The following is a 20,803-nucleotide window of genomic DNA, read 5'->3' as shown; positions in this document are numbered from 1 at the left end:
AAAATCACCATATCCAAACATTAATTATAAGGAATTGACACATGTGTTTAGTAGAGACCAGTAGGGAATATTTTCCACAGTAACGTCAGAGGGAAGCGTAAATTTTCTAAGTTGGCTGAGTGCCTTGAACTTAGCAAAAAATAAAAATTTTATTTTGAAAAAAAGAACGGCGTTGTAGTAATCTCTGAAAGAGTATTGTCAAATTCAATCCTTGTTATGCCATTTTAAAAACTATTAAACATGTTTATCTCATTTAATTAGTCTTTATGACATTTATAGACCGGACGGATATTTTAATGTGTTATAATTGACGTTACGACATTTGCAACGAATCGTTACTTTCTGTTCTAAATTGTTCCGATCCCACGATTAAAAGACTCAAATTTCTAAAGTAACAATGACCATAATTCAGGTTCAAATTATGTTATTTTCTAATTTCTGAATATTAAATCTAACAGCCAACCAAATTTGGCACTACTTTTCACAAATATTCGGAGAAACTGAAATCTAAATAGCATATTGTTTTCAAACAAATAAAATTCAGTATTAACCCAGTGAAGTATGTTTTATAGTGTCTAAAATACTAATCGAATCGTTTACTTTCAAACATTTTAATTCAATTCGAGAAAGAAAAATATCGGAGTCAGCTAACACGGTTATGGAATTTCCCGGTATTTTGCGGTGAGAGACGTCGCTTCGTGAAACTACACAAAACGCCACCAGCTGCCACAGTGACATGTAGTTGACGCGAAAATAGTTTCTAATTTTATCGAAAGTCTTACAATTCAGCGGAATTGAGAGTAAAATACGTTCTGATGGATACAATAGGGTTCTACAGTCGCAATACCCAGGGCTTCCTTTGTAGGCTTGTCCGACAAATGTAAAAAATACATTCTGAGTAATAGCCGCATGAAGCAAGAAAAACTTAGTAAAATTGGAACAATTTAGTAAGAAAAGCCTGTGGCTGAAATTAGTGTAGGAAATACATACTTTATGCATCAATAAATAATAAAACAAGACGATATCAAGGCAAAGCAGGAAAATAATAATTATATGAATAATGCGGTGTATTTCAAGAACTCAGCGATTTTTTACTCCTATGCCGTCTTTCGGGTAATTTGCATAAAAATTCAAATATTTAATATTTATTCTGTGAATTTATTCCTTTTTCTTTTGTGATTCCCTCAATTTTTTCTTAGCTACGCTCTTCTTATATTTCTCTGGGATTTAGCACCCAATTCATTCAAAGTAAAACAATATAAATTTATTTTTGGAATGGTATGAGTGATTTTTCATGATTTCTTTATATTCAATGCGCTCACCCTACTTATACTTCCACCTCTGAAATTTGGTCTTGTTCGAATGCGAAAAAGGCAAAAAGTATGGGGCTGCAATGCGCTCAGATATTTCTTGACTACGATGAATGTATCAATTGATTTTTAATTCGAAAAGCGAAATTTTCAATTGAACTGAGTCTCGAAAATATAATTCCTATAGAGTTTGTTTCAAATGATTTAATAACAAATTTTATGTCAGCATATATTAGAATTATTAAACTTCACAGCTTATACATTTATAGCTGTTTCAGTTGCGTGTAAATCAATTTTACTTTTTGATAAATAGACAAATATTTGTTTTCATTAGCTGTCTGGATTTGCGATTGTCGTAGTATTTATTCTTCTTAAGAATCCTATAAGAAAATATAATATTTCATGATGAAACGGAATATTACGTGAATTTTTTCATTCATTCATTTCCTTCTAAAGCATTTCGGAGACGCTCTAATATCTGGGATATCTTTCGGAGCTGTTGACTTCACTTAAGTCTTTACGCATTTGGATATTCTTTCTCCCCGTTTGAGTACAGTACCACAACACTTTAATCGAATCTTTAAAAGTTACGCCTTGTAATTTTGACAAACTTTGATTTTAAGTAGAGTTCGATTAATGATCTGATTAGAATTTGCGCGTTATTAAATTATCCAATTTAATCGAAGCAGAGTTGTTTGCTAGTCTTTTGAAGCGCTCAGCAATGAGTCTCAGTATCTGAAATAGGTTCAGAAACAGGTTGACAATCCCGGGGACGGAGCACAGGTATTACATTTCCTGTTCAATGAACGAGAAAACGACATGGCCTTGATCAGTGACTTCTGAGCAGTTTGCAGGGGAGCTATGTGAGAGCCACAAAAACATCTTCGAGCGTGCATCAGAATCGCTCGTCTTCTCGGTTTCGAACACAGACGCGCTTAAAGGTGACGATGTTAAAATAGGAGCAGGGAGCTCATTCAAATTTGGCTCACCGAGCAGGGTTTGAGTGCATCCGGTGTGCCACAAGTGTCCAAAACAGACATCACAGTCACAGTTGCACAAAACCCAGGGCTGACAGTAGGGGCAGAAACAACAGCAGCCGCAGAAAGTAAGGGTGTCTCATAGATGCTGCGCCCACTTGAAAGCTCATAGATATCGGATAGGTCAGCTAAAGGTCGCATAAAACAGGCAGACAACGGCAAGACGTCAACGCGGTACTTCAGCCTGCGTTCACGAGAACGCAGACCAATTCATTCAACCATGTGCGTTCACAGATTCAGTAGTAAAGACTCAAGTGTTCAGGCGCCCAGAGGTATCCAGAAATTCAGAATCCAGATTAATCCAGGTCGCTGTTCAGGAGACGTGCCGGACATTCAGACCCACATATATTTGTATTAATATCAGCGGTGCCAGAGAAAAGTTCCTCTCGCAGTGTCGTATAGTATATTGCCTCAAAACAGGGACCAACTAATCGGAATCTCACCGGAGAATTAAAAATGCAAGGTGCAGTGGCACAAAATCAGTCGAAAGCTTTTGAGCTCGGATGGTCCGATAAATCAATCAGGAACAATATCGAGCGCTCACAGCAGCCAGTTCAGTACAAGAGTATTGATGAGGTCTCTTCAGCAACATAGGCGAATCTGTAGCCCAGAAGGGCGTGCGTGCCAAAATAATGGGCCATAACATTTTCCAACACTCTCTCCTGCTGCAGTTGGTCACTCAGACTGCCACCAATCGCCCAATGCAGGGTATATCACTATTTTAATCGTGAATCGACATTTACACTCCTCCAGATCAATAAATATTATAAATTATTATTGTTATCATTATTCATAAGAATGATATTATCATTTATAATGCCTAAGAAAAAGGCATGCAAGATTCTTTTTACTAGATGCATTATTTGATCACTTATTTAAGTTCAATGCTTGTATCGTGATATGAATTTGTGTTATATCTGCAGATTTGCAGACTCAATTTTCTTGCGCGAGCAGGAAGGAAATACATGATACGTGTAGTGAAGAAAGAGACGAATAGATGATGAACACGATCAATTTTCAAATGACAAATGCTGTGTTTTCACCATAAAAAATTTCATTAACTTCTTATTTATTGCAAGAAGTATCTTATTATTGTTTAAAGTAAGCAGTAAATCGAGTTCCAATTTTGGTATTTCAATTCTGCAAACAGTAAAATTGTCAATGGTAGAATTCATCAATGTATTGTTAGCTGCTTCATGAAACCTTATGCAGAGTAGAGTGAGGTATAAGACATCGCTGAAAAGCATTGTATGGAATGGTAGCCCATTGTGTATTTCGGACCATTTAAATGACTGCGATTGATTGATTAATTCTTTTGTTACCTCTACACTCTCAAAATTTAGGATGTTGGAAACCTTTCCTCTTGATGGAAACATTCGTTCTTCTTATAATCTCCAGTCTCGCATTGATTACATATAGACCTTAATGCTTAGAGAGAAGATAAAATATATAAATTAAATACTCGTGGCTTCAAAGTTCAAATTTCTTGCGAGGGTAAAATTTCTCCATCCTTATGCTGATGTCTTGAATCTCTTTTTTCTACACTCCCCCTGGCATTATCAATGACGCACAGCCAGCAAAATGGTACCGCAAGTGGGGTGAAAGAATAAGGAAAACCCACTTGAATGCCTCACACTAACACACCAATTGACTATTGTATTGTATATTGTAATGTCTTTTATTTTTTCCGGCGTACTCTCACCCACCTCTCAAGCTCAGGAGATTTATAGAACAATTACCTATCGTTCAACTCATGAAGAGATTTCCTACTTCGGAAAAGTTAGCTACTTTCCGGGATCAGCAGTGCGATTTATTCACCTCCGTAATTAGATATTTATTTATCAATGCGGAAATTCTATAGTTAAAATCGACAAAAGTTTGTTACAAAATTTATATTGATTCTTAATGCGCAAAAAAATTGTGAGGAATAGCACAGAATAAATACACAATGCAACAGAAGTATGCATATCATATTGTCGCATCCTCCGAAACTTTTTTTTGATTACGGAGTAATTATGTGGAACGAATTTCCTGGAGAAACCAAGTGGAGCCTAGTCCAAACTTTGTAAGAAACGTAGAAGCTATATAACAATGAGACAGAGCTTTTCCACCGTTTTGCCCTAGAGAATTATTGTCAACACTCAGACGTCGGTAGACGCAGTCTACACTCACAAAAACATGTTCTTACGAGCACAAAAGTTCTATTTTCTATATTACTTCAAATTTATTTTCCCCTTTGTTCAGTTAAATCTTCTCAATCATGATCACTAATACCTCACCCAGTCGTTACTATGCGCAAATAAACTTCTTATCATTCTGCATCTGCTTGATATTCTTTATCCAGTCTTGTAGTATTGTATAGAAGTAGTGCGCAAAGGTGTCAACTCAGAGGCTGTGAGATCAAAACCTGACAAAGAAAAGGCGTTAGATACATTTTGGAAGCTACTATCTATATTTGCACAAAATATTTTTAATAATTATATTGCGTTATATGTCTCAATAAGAATGAGAATCAAAGACATGACAGATGAGTCGGGCATGAGCAATTCAACCAAGTAATGAGGCTGATGTATGTGAAGCGCCTGAGAGATTAACTCAACAGCGAGTGATCCGAGAAAAAGAGACAGAGTTTGGTTAACCTATCCCAGCAAAAACTGATTAGATTAGAAGAGGGGATACCGTAAGATAACTCTTATGCCACGGCTATCCAGACCAACTGACGGGCCTATTATTATGCATCCATAGAAACCTTTCCCACTTAAGGGCCAAAGACACAAAGCTAACCAGTCATCCATATTCTCTTTAGTTACCTTTCAGACGGTTTCAGTTTTGGCCTTGTTACATTTTATTGATTTTTGTTTTATTTTATATCGTCTCTCTCCCCCGTTATCGTTTGATTTTTCCCACTCAAAGACAAGGCTATTCAAATGAGTCAGTCAAATTCACAGACTTGCAGAGCTTGGCCTTGAGCGTATTTGCAGACGATATCGCCTGTTTACAAGCGACACCAGTCTGGTATTGTGCCCATCTATAAGTAAGGACAGATGCGAAATACACTTCCACAGAAGTTTCTACTTCAATTGGAACATTTAACAGCAACCTAATTTTGGGCTGGAATTTTATATTTGCCATTGAATTAATATTTTTCGCATCTGTTGTGTTCGATCATTTGCAAGTGATGGGGATCGAACACACGACCGTGATGTCCTCAGTCTGGCGCTTTACCGACTGCACCATGGCCGCCTAGCACAAACTGATAGTACTGGGATACATGATCCAAAGGAGATTGAAATAATATCTAATGCAGTTGCTAAATGTGACAGTGTATGTGATGCATAGAGGCTTCGCAGGAAAAGAATAGTTCAGCACCATAGGAAAAGATAGGATGAAGTATTCCCGCTAATAGATTTTTTATTAAAATTACTTCAGATGACGCTAAAAATCTCATGCGACTTCTATTAAAGCCTCTCCCAACTATTTAATTGCGGTTTACTACAATTTTTGTAGAAATTAGGCAATTTTGAAACAAAAATTTGAATTGGTCAGCTTGTGTCCTGCGCACAATTTTTGCACTCTGCACGCTTTTCACGGCCACTTCATCGCGCTAAATTGTCATAAATGTGTTCACTTGTTCACAGAGAAGAATTTCATAGTCATTTTAAACCTCCCGACGCGATTTTTTCCGCGATTCACAAAAAAAGTTGGAAGTGTAACCTCTAAGTTGTCTTCACGTGTGCCCGAGATTTTATAGCAAGCCGTAAAAATTGATTTAAAATTCCTAATCGCAACTTGCAATTTTTGCCTTTGTGATTGAGCAAAGAGAGAGCATATTTCACTTTCAGGCGCATGGCAAGCAGATTTACCCACTTTAGGCAGAATAGGCTACATCCGCCAATAGTCTGTGACGTGAGATTTTTATCACAGCTACTATCGAGAAAAACATCTTTTTTGATTATTATACTAGAAGCGAGAAGAGAAACAAGAAAAAAATACACCAAACGCACGGCGTAAAGATAGTTAGACCAACGTTTAAGATTTGCCATAAAATATCACGTTTTCATAATATTAATACGTATTCTCGATTTTGCTTCATCTGTGAATTTAAAAACACAGAAAGAAGTATAAAATAATGGTAGTTTTGGAAAAATTTCCGACTACATCTGTGAGAGATCCTTTTCCTTTTTTATTACCTTAGGTGCGACCATTTTTCCCCACATTATATTCGCTCTATAGCTAATCCACCCTCAATTGAGGGTGCAAATAATGCAATAAAATCACTTAATCCACTTCATAACAACGGCTAAAACATTCTTTTCTATCCAGGTAAGAGAGTGTAAGAAAAGGTCAAATAATAAATTGTCTGTAATTTTTCTAGGTAACATACGATGTAGATGATGTGCGGGATGGTAAAAAAGGCGGGTTGAAATTTTTCTGGAAAAAATGCGATTCGCAGTATTTGAAAGAGTGAAGAAGATTTATCGAGAACAAAATGGTCAGTTTTTGAGCCCGCATTGCAACAGAACAGTGTTGAAAGTAGTTTTCAATCTCTCTGTCACTGACATATGAACAAATTTGAATGTGTCCTCCGTGGGTGATACAGGGTGGATGGAGACAAAAAGACAAGTCTTTGGCCACCCCCGCATTCTCTCAAGATAATCATCATCTATTTGGTTGTATGCCTTTTTCCCTCTACCCATACTCACTGTCTCAATCCAGGGAAAATGTGTGAAATATGTCAAGAGGAGTGGGAGGGATTTAGACGCAGAGAAATGTGGGTTGTCGTAATCCTCGTATCTCCTCTCAGACTCTTGTACTCAATTCCACCTCCACTCCTGGCGAGCTAACTCTGGCCAGCTCACCAGGGCAGAAATTGAGCTGCGCCACACATTCAATCAAGATAGCATGAGTATTGGTATTTGAGAAACACACATTCGCGATATTCTATTTAGTAACATAAACTTTTCAATTTATATAATGCTATTGATATTTTGAATACTATACTAGGTATACAAATATTCAAATATATATTTTAGTTAATAGTAATTTTTATTCCCATACCTGAACATAAGATTCTTTCATATGTATAAATGTAAACTAAAAATTATCGGGCAGCCTCAAAGAATGGAAAAAATGATTGTACTTAATTCTTCAACATTCCGAATCATCCAAAATATTTTTGTTTCCGGATGTGATATAAAAATAAATGATCCAAAACTGCACGTAAACAAAAAAAGCTATGCTGAAAGATGAAATATATTCAATCCAATTAGTGTAAAAAATAAAAACGCAATGACAAATGATAGTATTATATAATTTTCAATGTTTTTAAATTTCTTCTTATATATAGGTTCAATTTCTTAGGTTTTGATATAAGTGTATGAAAAAAAAATCACATTCTTATTTTAAGTCGGTAAGGTACCAGATGTACCAGAAGTAGTAGTAGTAGTAGTAGTTGTTGTTGTAGTTGTAGTAGTAGTAGTAGTAGTAGTAGTAGTAGTAGTAGTAGTAGTAGTGACTGTTTGTGAACATTTTAGACTTATTACCACACTATTGAAGGGATTAGTTTTCAACCAGATGAGTTTGAAAAAATGAAATTGGAATATATATTTTACAGTAAAATTTTTACAGTACGCTCCTGATGAGAGATGGTAAGTGATGATTGGGCGAATGAGTGCTTGTATAGAAATGATGCTGATGTAGGCTCAACATGTCCTCGGGTTTGTGGTGGGTAGCTACTTTTGTGAATGGTTTGGGGCAAACGATGCCCCTGAGCTGACGAAGTTGGTCTCACCAACAAGAAATAGTCAATTCCTTTGTATTTATTGCCTTGTTTTCGTATCAGCTCCATTACAAATTGATGATGTCACGTCGTAAGGAAGATAGATTCAGAAGCACTCCGACAATCGAAATGTGTCTGCGGCCTTTCAGGGTAGTGGCTTTTTGTAAAATACTTCAAAGCCAATTAATCGTCTATTCCCTTCTCTCCCTGGTCGACAAATGATAAAATTAATGATCAACTACAGTCTTACTTTGTTCTAAACACGCGTTCATATCCCCATAAAGTCAGACGGTTTTCAAATGTTACCATAGAGGGTGTGTTGTGGGCTGCAATTAAATCTTGCTGAAATGGATTAATAAAACAATTATTTTGTATGGTGTTTTTGTCTCAACAATTCTTCTCACCCGAAAACAAACCCCAAGCCATTATCAGGCAAAGCGCCTGGCTAAATGCTAATTCCTAACCCTTCCCTTAAATTGAGATACATTTGAGTAGAGGAAAAATCACACACAGGCACTACTGAAGGGTTTTAATCCCATACACAAAATTTCTCCTTTCCTATTGCAGAGCCATATCGGTGATAATCTGTGCAATTCAGACCAAGAGAATTGGATCCGGAATAGCTACGAATACTTCACTAGAGATATTCATAACTACCTTCATAATCGGCGAGTCAAAGTAGTGAATGTTGTGAGGCGTAATACCAGTTTAGCGGAGAATTTTGCACAACTCGTAAAGGTGAGTGAAATAAAAAAAATAAAAAAAATAAAAAAAATAAATGTTTAGAACTCTTTAAACATATGTTTTCATCTATATTTCTCACCATATTCTTTCTTTCTTTTTTAACTAAAAACCTGATATTTTTGTTTAAGGGTATATAAACAGAACTTAGATCAATAGTTACTTTTCTTGCAGCCTTCTTTTTAATATCATTAATTTCCAAACAAAGTAAGAAATGTCAGACTTCAAAATATAAAAGTTAACTATTGCACTTAAATAGTGAAATCACCTCTTTGATATTCTTGCTGAAACATATAATTTTAGATTTTAGGCCTTGTTACAACATTAATTAATAAATGTTTGAAGATTACGATAAGTATATTGTACGAATGTACTGAATTTATCTTCTGTGAAGCGTGAAACATTTCAAACGTTGCTGCCTGACGTCGATTCATATTTTTGTCGCCTGAAGGCAAGAAAAGCCGACAAATTTTCGTGAAAATCAAGTAAATAGACAATAATTTTGTTTTCATGTAAATAAACACATATTTGTTGGATTTTTCTGGCCATTTGTGCAGATTTAATGCATCAGATTAAGGTTATGTGTGTCCGCACATCCTCCGGCCTTTTCAAGTAAACAAATTGATTTCTCAACGCATTTTCAAGTACATGAAAAGCTAAGTTTTCATCCAATTCATTGTTCACGCGTACATGTCGTGACACGCACGAAAATGCGGCTGTACTAAAATGTCAAAACAAAGACATCTTCCCGGACAATCTGACCAGCAGACTCCTTCGAGAATCCCATCGGAAATACGCCCTATGTTAGGAACTGTCACGGATGAAGATGTCTTGTCACTAGAATTCACAATTTCGCCCTGTTGAACACATTCTTCGCGCTGAAAACATCCCTTGGTAATCGCCGAAAAGTCCTAGAAGTTCCTTGAGATTAGTTTCGGAGAAACACGGAAAATTGCGTTTCACTTCCACTAAAGAACATTCCCTAACTTCCACGTGGCGGAAAATCGCCAAAAACTGAGCAGAAATCGGAATATTTTGCCCTAAAAACACCATCAAAGAGAAAATCTAGCACTTTACGGCTGCTCAAAGGTAGCCGCAATGAAATGATTTTCTGACAGCTGAAATTCGTATAAAATAAAGCCCCCACTGCATCTTGCAACGCCTTCTTGTTCGTATTTCATTCGTACTTTACACAAGTAGCCGTCGGGTGGCCGCCAATATAATATATCAAAACGTAAAATTATGACACCAGATTAGTATTTTATACGGACTGAAATACGAAATCTGTGAAGTTGCAATGAAACAATATTCTGTAAATACCGTAGACATTTTTTAAACAACTTTTTAAGATTCTTTTCTGTGAGAATTGGTAAAAATAAACTAGAGATCGTATATATTTTTGGCTGTTCAAATGGTAATCTAATTACGAGCGAGAGAGAGAGACAAAATGAAAAAGAAGGGTACAACCCAAGGTACAATCTCTATATAAAAATCCACTTGAATTATTTGTTCCACTGTTTAGATTCGATCGTATGAGACTTGAAAATTTTAAAACGTCATAGCTGAATACAGAGATCATTTCAATAAACCTTGAGTTTAGGTTTTAAGTCACTCTGCAATAATGTAATCATATCTTGAGAGTTGTTGCAATAAACTCCTTTATGTAAAGTACCGAAAATGTTTCAAAATTTGTATAGTGAAATACGCGAAACTGTAAAATATTTCATAAAAATAATCAATTTTTTTCGCGCCGTTTTGCAAAGTCGTTAATCGATTCAGTATTCCCAATAATTTTTTTTTTACCGAAACTATACTAAATACCTCAAACCTCTCAAACTGAGCTGGCAAACTGATAATCTGCTGCCACTAAATGAATTCTATCTTGATCGTTTATTCGAATGGAGAGATAAGTTTATGTTAGAGTCCTGCGCGGAGGTCATGCACCGCCGTGGAAGGTTATGTTGGCGCGTCTTCGCGCGCGACAAACTTTTACGTACGGTCACGGTACTTACATCGTAAACCATTAGCGCTGGAGACGACGAGGTCGAAGGTCGAGGCGCCGTGTCACCCCATCATGATTGGCTTTGCGGTCTTTGCTCTTGGGATAAATGCCAAATTGTTCTCGAGAATAGAAAAAGATGTGACAAGCAAACGCCTGTTAATTTAAGGTAGACGCAAACAACTCGAAACGACACCGATCTAGATTTTCACATAAAAAATTAGTTCTTTATATTCTTAACCCGGGTAGGAATGAAAGACCTAATTTTATAAAGAGTTGTGAAAAAATTTCCATTGTCGAGCCCACTTTGGCATAAAGGCGATTTGCAATATAATTTCCAAGATTACATCGATTCCCTAAAACGTCATCGGGACGGGAAAACGGAGCGGTGAGGCTTATGAACCGAAGACATTGTTAATGGGGAGGCACGGCGTCTCGGTCTATGGCCTCGCCACCTCCAGCGTTTACGGTTTACCACCTAAGAATCGAAAGTTTTAATAACAAGAAGGCACTACGCAGAAAAATCGCGCGACTCTATTTCAGCCTTAGCGCCGCCCTTGCGAATTATATATCCATACAGAGCTCTAGTCGATGTCCCTCAATGAGACGTTAAAGCCTCATAAACAAATAAGTAATTTATTTACTTTAATTTCATTTTTAATTTATTCGAGCAAAATTTAGGGCCTAACCCTCTTACAATTATCTAATTAGAAAAAAAAATAAAAAGAAACTAAGAGTCGGCAAACAAAGAGTCAGAACAACATACTTTAGTATGGACAATAGCAGTAAAATTAAATTGAAATAAAATGAGACACATCGTCTGTAAGAACAAATGTATCATACATTGTCCGTAATAAGAATATATCCATTTTGTAAGGATGTTTGTTTTTTTGTTTAAAATTGCTTGTATAAGCTTAGATTGTGTCTAGCGACGTTTTAGTGTCGATGACCGGCTGGTCATCGTCCAACCCAAGTTTCCAGAGCAAGATCGAACAGGCCTTTCTCATGTTGTATAGCTATGTTTACCCAACGCTTACAAAAAAAGAAGAACAAGAAAGTAGTTAATGCGCCAGAGAGGTTTGGATTAGCCGCTGCTTGATTTCTCTAAGAAATTTCTTCCTCCTTGCAAGCCTTCACATGCAGGGGAAGAGAGAAACTGAAGACCGAAAGAGACAGGGATTTCAAAGGGTTGAAATACTCGAAGCTTGTGAAATCTCAAATGACCCCCATTGAGGGTCCTCTTGAAGCTCATATAATCAAGACGATTCGATAGACCGAATAGAATTTCACTCGAACGTTTCATTTTATTTTTTAAGGAAATGCATTAGTTGTGTCAACGTTATCAAGACGAAGAATGTTACCAATCAAAAAATCTAAATTTTCAGCTATGAATCAGGGACATGTGAAACCTCAAGCAATTGCTAAAGATAAAAATCAACTGATTTCGTTCATCTCTTCACCAAAAGACGTGGATGAACGTCTCCAAAAAAAAGTTATAACTTTTCACCGATGTAATAGAACATGATATGATATGATATTGGACTCGTTGGAAAACTTTAGAACTATTTAAAACAACAGAAGTTTATCAAATCACCGCATGAGGCACTATTGCAAGTAACACAATTAATGAAATTCTGAACTGTCAAATTTTATTCTAACATCACACTAATATGAGATATTTACTTCAGAATTTCGATAGTCCAAATCGAGACGTTTCCAAAATGGGGTTAACTTTTTGTGTCAAAGCCGTAGAACCAGAGTTTGAAGTTTTTCATTTTCAGGAGTAGGATTTTGTATTTCATATGAAAATTTCCATGCTTTCTTTTCTTCTAACTAAATCGAATTGATCACGGAAGAGAGAAATTGTAAATCTCAGCTATATACCACAAGCATACGCGAAGCATGTGCTCATATACTTTTTTTTATATTATCGTGCTACTGTTTTATAGGAATGGCCCAAGCCATCAAAGTTTTTAAAAAATTACGTTACTCTGATAAAAAAAATTAATTATGATTTAAGGCATTCTATTCTTAATAATTTTGTCAATAAAAATAATAAAATTTGAAAAATATTCATATATGTAGTAAATAAATGAACGAAGCTTGCTGGAAAGAAAGATATTTACAAGAACTTGAGTTCATAATGTTTTTTTAGATTCCCCCTTTCTGTGACTTTCAATATTATTTATACCGGATTCTGCAACCCCCACTCTCTGGAAAATCGAATACGGCAAACTTTTCTTTCGCCAAGAAGGTGTGCTGCCAATATTTATATCTGGATATTTCACCCTAGGATTCAAAATTGGGGGTGACAAAGGGAACTTGAAAAATCTGCATTTGCCAAAAGGCTGATAATTGGACTATTTTGCGTATTTTGTCAGCAAAATTATATCTGCTGCATTATATACTTTTATTACGCATACAGCTCATACTGACTTAAATCTTGAAGTTTGCCGGCGTAATAGCGTATTCTATTAGAATTTTAGTGAGATATAAACAGTATGAACTGTTGATTTTAGAACAATTAAGAAATTGACAAGCAGGAAATTTCTAACTTGTGAAATGCCTTTGAACAGAAATCACGTAAATATATTTTCAGGCTGAAATTAGAAAAACATATTTTTTAGTTTGCGAAAAACGACAGGTAATAGTGTACAAAATTTTGTGGTTTCTTTAAGACTAGAAAAAAATAATTGTAGTAGAAAGCACAGAAATTAGGATAGCTTATACATGTGTGGAAAAAGGTGATCCAACATATTCAATAGTATAACATAGTATAACATTTTTGTAGTGTATTACATGCCAGGCCGCTTAACACATTTTTAACGAGATTAGATAAGATAATATAGCTTTTCAGATTAATAAGGCTTTTTGATATAATTTTGTATTTATTTGATTTAGATTTTGTTGATTAACATCTGTAAGAATAGGTTTCTCAATGTGGACTGATCCGCCTCTCAAGACAAGAATTCTCGTAGATATGGCCCCTGATTTGAGATTTGATATTAAAATTTGGTCACACTTCTGACTTTCACTCCACACGAAAGTATCGTATCGACTCTAAAGAAGCGAAAATGTGCGTTGAATTTAAAAAAAAAGAAAAGAAATTCATGACACTTCTCGATGGGTCAGGATTGATTCTGGATCGGACAAATGAATAAATTGTCTTCTCAATTGGGAGTTGGCTGAGGATTCAACCACAAATGCTTATTGACGAACCGGCAACTAATGGTATTTGTTCACGAAAGGAAATCCATTAAATGTTTATGTCGATTTTTTGCTAAGGGGAGGAGAACGCACATCGGCTTTTGAGATATTCGGAAATAAACATGATTGAAATGCAAACATTTGTTCTAATTGCAAACAATTGATGACCAATACATAGTAACTTCGGAAGTCAATTATCTATAGCGAACTGAGTTTTTAGCTTGGTTCTTAGCATCATTCACTTTGATTCCATGATCCTGCATTTAAACCGTTATAACTCAAACTGAACAAAAGTAATTATACCTTATTCTGAGTAAGGAGTCTCCGGAACTTCTCAGGTTTGGTCTTATTTTACGCTTCTTGGTATTGCGGCCGTCGCCGTTTCAGTGTTGGTGTTCAGTCACAAAAGGATAAAGTACGGAAAGCCTAGAAAAATATTACTATTCCGCACATTAAAATTCATCATATTAACTTGGACACCATAACATTCATATCATCTTTTTAAGAGCTACTTTGGGTTTACTTGTTGGATCTTTTTTTTTTAATATATTTGAAACACTTTGTAATTTTCCGCCTTTCATGACTTCATGCAACGAAATATATGGATTGGCATCAAGCACCACTGTTTGAATCGATTTTGCGTCGAACAGATTCAACCCTTGTGACAGTTGAGAGATTTTTCTCTATTTGGGACTTTTTTCTAGGAAACTCACTCTAACATATTTGTTTACTCTAACATCTTTGAGTTTTGCACTCTCGTACTAGAGTAAAGTAAACACTGTCTACTCTATTGCTAGATGCGGCACGATCGAAAATCACTCAGTTATTTTTTTTTTCAGAATGTGACGCAGAAATCGATTTAAAAATCGCTAAATTTTTTTTATGCTTTTTCCGAGGAACACGGGCACTGCGAATTTTACCATAATTAATAAATTTAAATATAGAATTCTATTGTACCGAACCCAGCTAGAGCTCCAGACCGATGGCGATAGAGAACGCCACCATCGCTCTTTCAGGAATTTCAGCTTCTGCTGCATTAGCGCTGGGCACCGACAAAGAACGTGGGTATGGTTTTCGGTTTTCTCCAGACAGTATTGGCAGGTGTCGCCCGTTGCCAATCCCATTTTGTAAATGTGCGAGTACAGTGCACAATGCCTCTTACACGCTGAACAGACTGGGCTTTTACATTGATTACACAGACCTGGGACTTTTTTACGCTCTTACGGAACCTTTTTTTCCCAAAATGCCTATTTCGGCCAATTTTTGTTCGGGAAGATCGCGGAAAACGATCAGATCACCTTCGCCGTTGCATCCGAACAGACTCAACCTTTATAACAGTTGAGGGACTTTTTTCGAGCGGGGACTTCTCTCTAGGGCACTCGCTCTAAAACCCTTTTTTGCTCTAGCGCTTTGGAGCTTTCGTGCTTCTGTGCTAAAGTTAAGCAGACAGCGCCGATTTTAATGCTAAACGCGGCGCTATCGGCAATTACTCAGTTATACTTTGCAGACAGCAAAGTATCGCGGAAATCGACATAAAATATCTCAAATTAACTACTTAATTCCCCGTCATAGCCAAAAACTCAAATTTAAAGTGCATTTTACGCAAGGTTTTTATTTCTCTCTTTTCCCACAAAATTAAAATTATACAAAATCATAAGCATTATTTTATATGGAAGTTTTTGGTGTCAATTCTTACCGAATTTTTGAGATAATTTCGCTAAAAAAATATAAAGGTCGCGACTCATTGCATTGTTAGTTCCGTATTTAATACCACGAATGGTGAATATTCCGAGTAAACGCTAGCGAGAGCGTCAACGAGATCTAGAGCCGGGAATCAGGTTGAATCACACCCCATCAAAAAGCGTTGATCTTTATTCGCGGCGACTTTTGGTCCAGGAAAGTACAGAAGGTGAACTGGTACTGCAATATTCTGGATAGATCTTGGAAGAATTCCCCTGAAAATATCATAATCATTAACTTCTAACCATGATTTAATTTGATTTTAATTATTCACCGTAAATTTTAATTCGGGACGAAGGATTTCCTGATAAAAACTGATGATTAGGCTCGCTCTCAATATCTGATGGCTCGCTCAGCGTCTACCGCGGGTTCTCGTGTTGTTTCTAAATTGCTCCACAGTGATTCTTTTCCTCCAGAAATCGTCCTATTTCAGTTTGTCAGCAATTCATTGGCGTGATGCTGAAGAATATGCGCACGGAAGACGTTCTTCGGCAATTTCTCTCTAAGCTCATCTTCTGCAACTCGCCTTGCAGTTGACCGGCCTTTATCACTAATCCTTCGCAGAAGATGCAGCTTTTTATCCGGAAACATCTTCCACTCTCACTTCTCTGCAATATTCTTCACATCTTGCTCACTCATTTCATGAAAAACTAAATATTTCTTGCCAATTTCCAAAATATTGGCCTCGGAGTGACATTCAAACACATTGGCACAAGAGTAGAACAGTCCGACGAGTGCCGAGCGGCTGTGCTAATAACCCGAGCTGTGACGACACTTGAAAAAGGCACCCTACAGTGTCGATTCTCTTTTTCACTCTGCCACACAGCTGAGTATATTAACATGTTTTTCACGAAAATGAGAATTTTCACGGTAAAAATTCCTATGAAACGTTAAATAAGTGCAGAGCGAAGGTGATTTGATCGTTTTCCGCGATCTTCCCGAGCAAAAATTGGCCGAAATAGGCATTTTGGGAAAAAAGGTCCCGTAAGGGCGTAAAAAAGTCCCGGGTCTGTGTAATCAATGTAAAAGCCCAGTCTGTTCGGGGTGATAAAGGATTTTTATTTCCCAAGTCTTAATTGAGTAAACCAGTGCCTCCGGCTGTCGTGGGCCGCTTTCTCGTTGAGAGTCTCCCGGATGCCCACCTTGGAGGAGGGCATGTAGGTAGTGGGCCGATGAAGGACATGCTGGCACCTTTTTTTGACAAGACATCCGTCTTTGCATTGCCCTCATTGTTTGTATGACGAAGAAACCAGATTAGTGTGATTTGGAATATATTGGCCAACTGCTTAAAGATGTTAAAAAAACATAAGCAAAATATAGCGGAATGCTCGCGCGTGAGCCAATGAGTGTCAAACGGCTGTTTTAATAGCCCGAGCTGTGCCGTTACTTGGCTTATGTTTTCTCGAGAGACGAATCTCTTTTTATTTTGCTTAACCGCTGAGCAAATCAACATATTTTCCACGAAAATTAGACTTCTCACGGTAGAAATTCCTATAAAACGATAGAGAGACGGAGAGTAAAGGTGATCAAATGATTCGTAAACGTATATTTTGGGAAATTTATTATACAATTTGCTAAGATATTATATTTTTTTTAGTACAAATCAAGATAATTAAAATATGATAATCAATAGGACAACTAATCAATTATATCAGAGAGAATTTTACTTGCAAAGACGGATTTGATAACGGTCACTGTACTACCATCCAAACTACAGCGCAGTCACAATTATATTAAGAGAGCAGATGTTTTGATTACCTGGATTCAGTGATAGATATAAGGTCATGGCCACTAGAGAGAATGTATTAGCAGTAATTCAAAACAAAAGACATGAGATATGGACAGTCAAAGTTCATACCTTTACCGGCCCATATCTTCGCCTTTTCTCAACTGATTTCGTTCATCTCTTCACCAAAAGACGTGGATGAACGTCTCCAAAAAAAAGTTATAACTTTTCACCGATGTAATAGAACCAGAGTTATGACGATTTAAAGTTTTTTTTTAAATTCATAAATACACTATAACTCTGGTTCTATTTGCCAAATCATAATGATATTGGACTCGTTGGAAAACTTTAGAACTATTTAAAACAACAGAAGTTTATCAAATCACCGCATGAGGCACTATTGCAAGTAACACAATTAATGAAATTCTGAACTGTCAAATTTTATTCTAACATCACACTAATATGAGATATTTACTTCAGAATTTCGATAGTCCAAATCGAGACGTTTCCAAAATGGGGTTAACTTTTTGTGTCAAAGCCGTAGAACCAGAGTTTGAAGTTTTTCATTTTCAGGAGTAGGATTTTGTATTTCATATGAAAATTTCCATGCTTTCTTTTCTTCTAACTAAATCGAATTGATCACGGAAGAGAGAAATTGTAAATCTCAGCTATATACCACAAGCATACGCGAAGCATGTGCTTATCCCCTTTTTGTTATTTGATTGATTGTTTGATTGGAATATTCGATCATTTGAGGTATTCTCGGTCTATCGTTTTCATAGTGTAACTATAGCAATGTTGACGAAATTGAAAATAACTGTGTCCGCTTTCTGCATTTGATCGTTCGAACTGTATCTAGATTGATCGAACACATTGGCAGCACCACAGGCTCATCTGAGCTTAAGTGGCGTCTTATCCCTCTACCTCCTCGCCTTCCTAATCCCCCCACCGATATACCGAAGCCTGCATATTTGTTACATACCTGTGTTAGAATAAGCGTTAGTATAAGTGTATGTATTTTTTGGTCAATGATGTGGGAGTTTCTGCCTTTTATCCCGCTGAGGCTGTAATGAATGTCTGCGGCAGCCGCTGCTCGAGGCCTTAATCGGTGGGGAGACCAGAATGTGAAGGACTCGAATTTACATAGCAATAAATGAAATGAAATGAATGAAATTACCTGGAAGCTCGCAACTCGTATCATTTAATTCGCATGGGTACTATAAAATCAATTTCCATAATATGAAAACATATACGACCTATCATCAATTGATAACGCAGTCCAGAATAATTTCTCTTATCAACTGTCCAAAAAAAATTTTCTATCTTGCCTGGACACAAAAGAATGCAGTGTGGCGCGGAACGGTTAGGTTAAGAAGTTGATGGTATTTGGTTAGGATAGGTGACGAGAAGAAAAACAGTTACTTACATTTTTTCCAACTCTACACTCAATTGATGACATCTTCTTTGAAATGTCGCCTGACTGAAACTCAGATAATAGTGAAAATACAGCAGACTGCAGAAGAGCAACATTTTTTGTCTTTTCTTACACCGTCCGTCTTGGAAATTTCCGTCTTTCCCGGGGCCGTCAGGCCCCATCGCCTCATCCTACTTCTTTTCCCTAACTACTTCACCTTCCTCTCATCACCTAACTCCACTCATGTTCCACTCCCTCCATCCCCTTATTCCCTACATCACTCACACTTCCATCGAGTGCGGCATAAACACGAAGTATTTTCCCTTTTCTTGCTCTCCGCAAAAGCTTACGAGTGAGTGGGGAAGGAGCAATATGAGGGATGGGGATAGGTAGTGGGTGGTCACAGGGCAAGGGGAGTGTACGGCCGTAATGCTTCACCACCCAGAGTTTTAAAACACATTTATGGAATATTTGAATTAACTTAGCGGCAGAACCGTTACACGCCATAAGACTAAGCTTTTACTCTGATTTCACGGGTCCGGAGCTTTTTCACACCTGACAATAAGGATATTTTTATATCGCGCAACTTTAAAGATAAGGCCGGCTCAATTTTGTTTTTAATCCAACAAGGCCTAAATACGCAAAAATGGCACGCAAAACGGCACGCGTAAGGCCACATTTTCAAGCACACAGGGTCTCAAATTTTCACACACCCTTATTAAACTCTCATTAGCAACTGGTCGTCGAGTTAAAAATGATTAATTTTGAGTTAAAACCAGACGAAGTGAACCGAAGCGCTTGTGCGTCGGTATCCACGCCATGGATTATAATAGATCCGAATCGTTTGAGGGCTCATGTAAAAATTAAAGCTGATCTCGAAATAAATAGCCTCAATGATATTTGTTTCATACGGTTTTATTCGAGATTGTAGAGACCTTAGAAAACAATCTTTAATGGATTTGAGAAGCAAATATGACAGAATTCACATTTAAAAAATTTGCCGAAACAGTTTTTCGCATACTTATCCCCTACCTTGATCCCTACACTTTTTCCGCGAATTCGACCTATTTTACGCAGTCATTGCACTCCAAACTTTCTATCTGAAATAAGGGGTCCTTCTGGTTATGACCCTGATTTAATGTAATTTCTTCTGCAGCCGATAAATCTCCGTACGGTCCTCTGGAGTCGCATATTGTTTACGCACCATAACTTGATATTCACTTAACCAAATTTTGATATCGAATCTAATAAAGTCTGGATAAGAAATGAAAATCAACAGGATATTAGTCTGAAAACACCTTGTATTCATTTAAACCTAATTAGGAATCCAAAACATTTAAGTTATAAGAATAGAAATGTTACTTAAAAGCCATATTTAAGTTGGATGATTTATTATTGCTTTGATTCTGTTTTGATATCATGAAGGGATTAAGGATTAGGCCGAACGTTTTAAACTTAGCATGTTAATTACTTATTAACGAGGGAAAATTGGTGAATTCAGACCTCTAGGTTAACGTAGAAATTCGTGACACATCGATATGTCTCAGAGATTCAGGTGGCTCTATTTGATTTAGCGTCACTGCACTCATTTAGGTGGTTATTAACGTCCCATTGAAGGACACAGCCTTCTCCATTAAAGGAGATTCTCTAGACAAGTTTTTGTTTTACGGTGGCAGATGACAGGCTTGCCGACCAACCATAAGTGGTTCTTACGACCACATTTATAAAGGTAAAAATTAAGGTTTTTGACTGAATAATTACTTGACAATGAGATAAAAAGAGACTAATTTACTTCTCATAACATACATCAATTTATTACTGCAGCGTGTATTCTTTTTAAATAGAGAAAA

At 36.7% G+C, this 20,803-nt stretch overlaps 1 protein-coding gene across 7 annotated transcripts in view; it reads left to right on the top strand.

The window, feature by feature from the left end:
* The window catches only part of LOC132257021 (forkhead box protein P1), a 106,901-nt gene that overhangs the window by 32,764 nt on the left and 53,334 nt on the right, over positions 1–20,803 (top strand). For 6 of the 7 annotated variants that reach the window (XM_059753697.1, XM_059753694.1, XM_059753696.1 and 3 more), the window contains exon 2: positions 8,694–8,864. The exons of the other annotated variant lie outside the window; for it this stretch is intronic. In XM_059753697.1, the coding sequence (XP_059609680.1) occupies positions 8,694–8,864 (171 nt within the window). The remainder of the gene's footprint in view (positions 1–8,693; positions 8,865–20,803) is intronic. 7 annotated transcript variants of the gene reach the window in all.

The sequence above is a fragment of the Phlebotomus argentipes genome, unplaced genomic scaffold (genome assembly GCF_947086385.1).
Source record: "Phlebotomus argentipes unplaced genomic scaffold, Phlebotomus argentipes genome assembly contig_75, whole genome shotgun sequence".
Classification (NCBI taxonomy): Eukaryota; Metazoa; Arthropoda; class Insecta; order Diptera; family Psychodidae; genus Phlebotomus; species Phlebotomus argentipes.
This window is presented reverse-complemented; position numbering and strand designations above follow the sequence as displayed.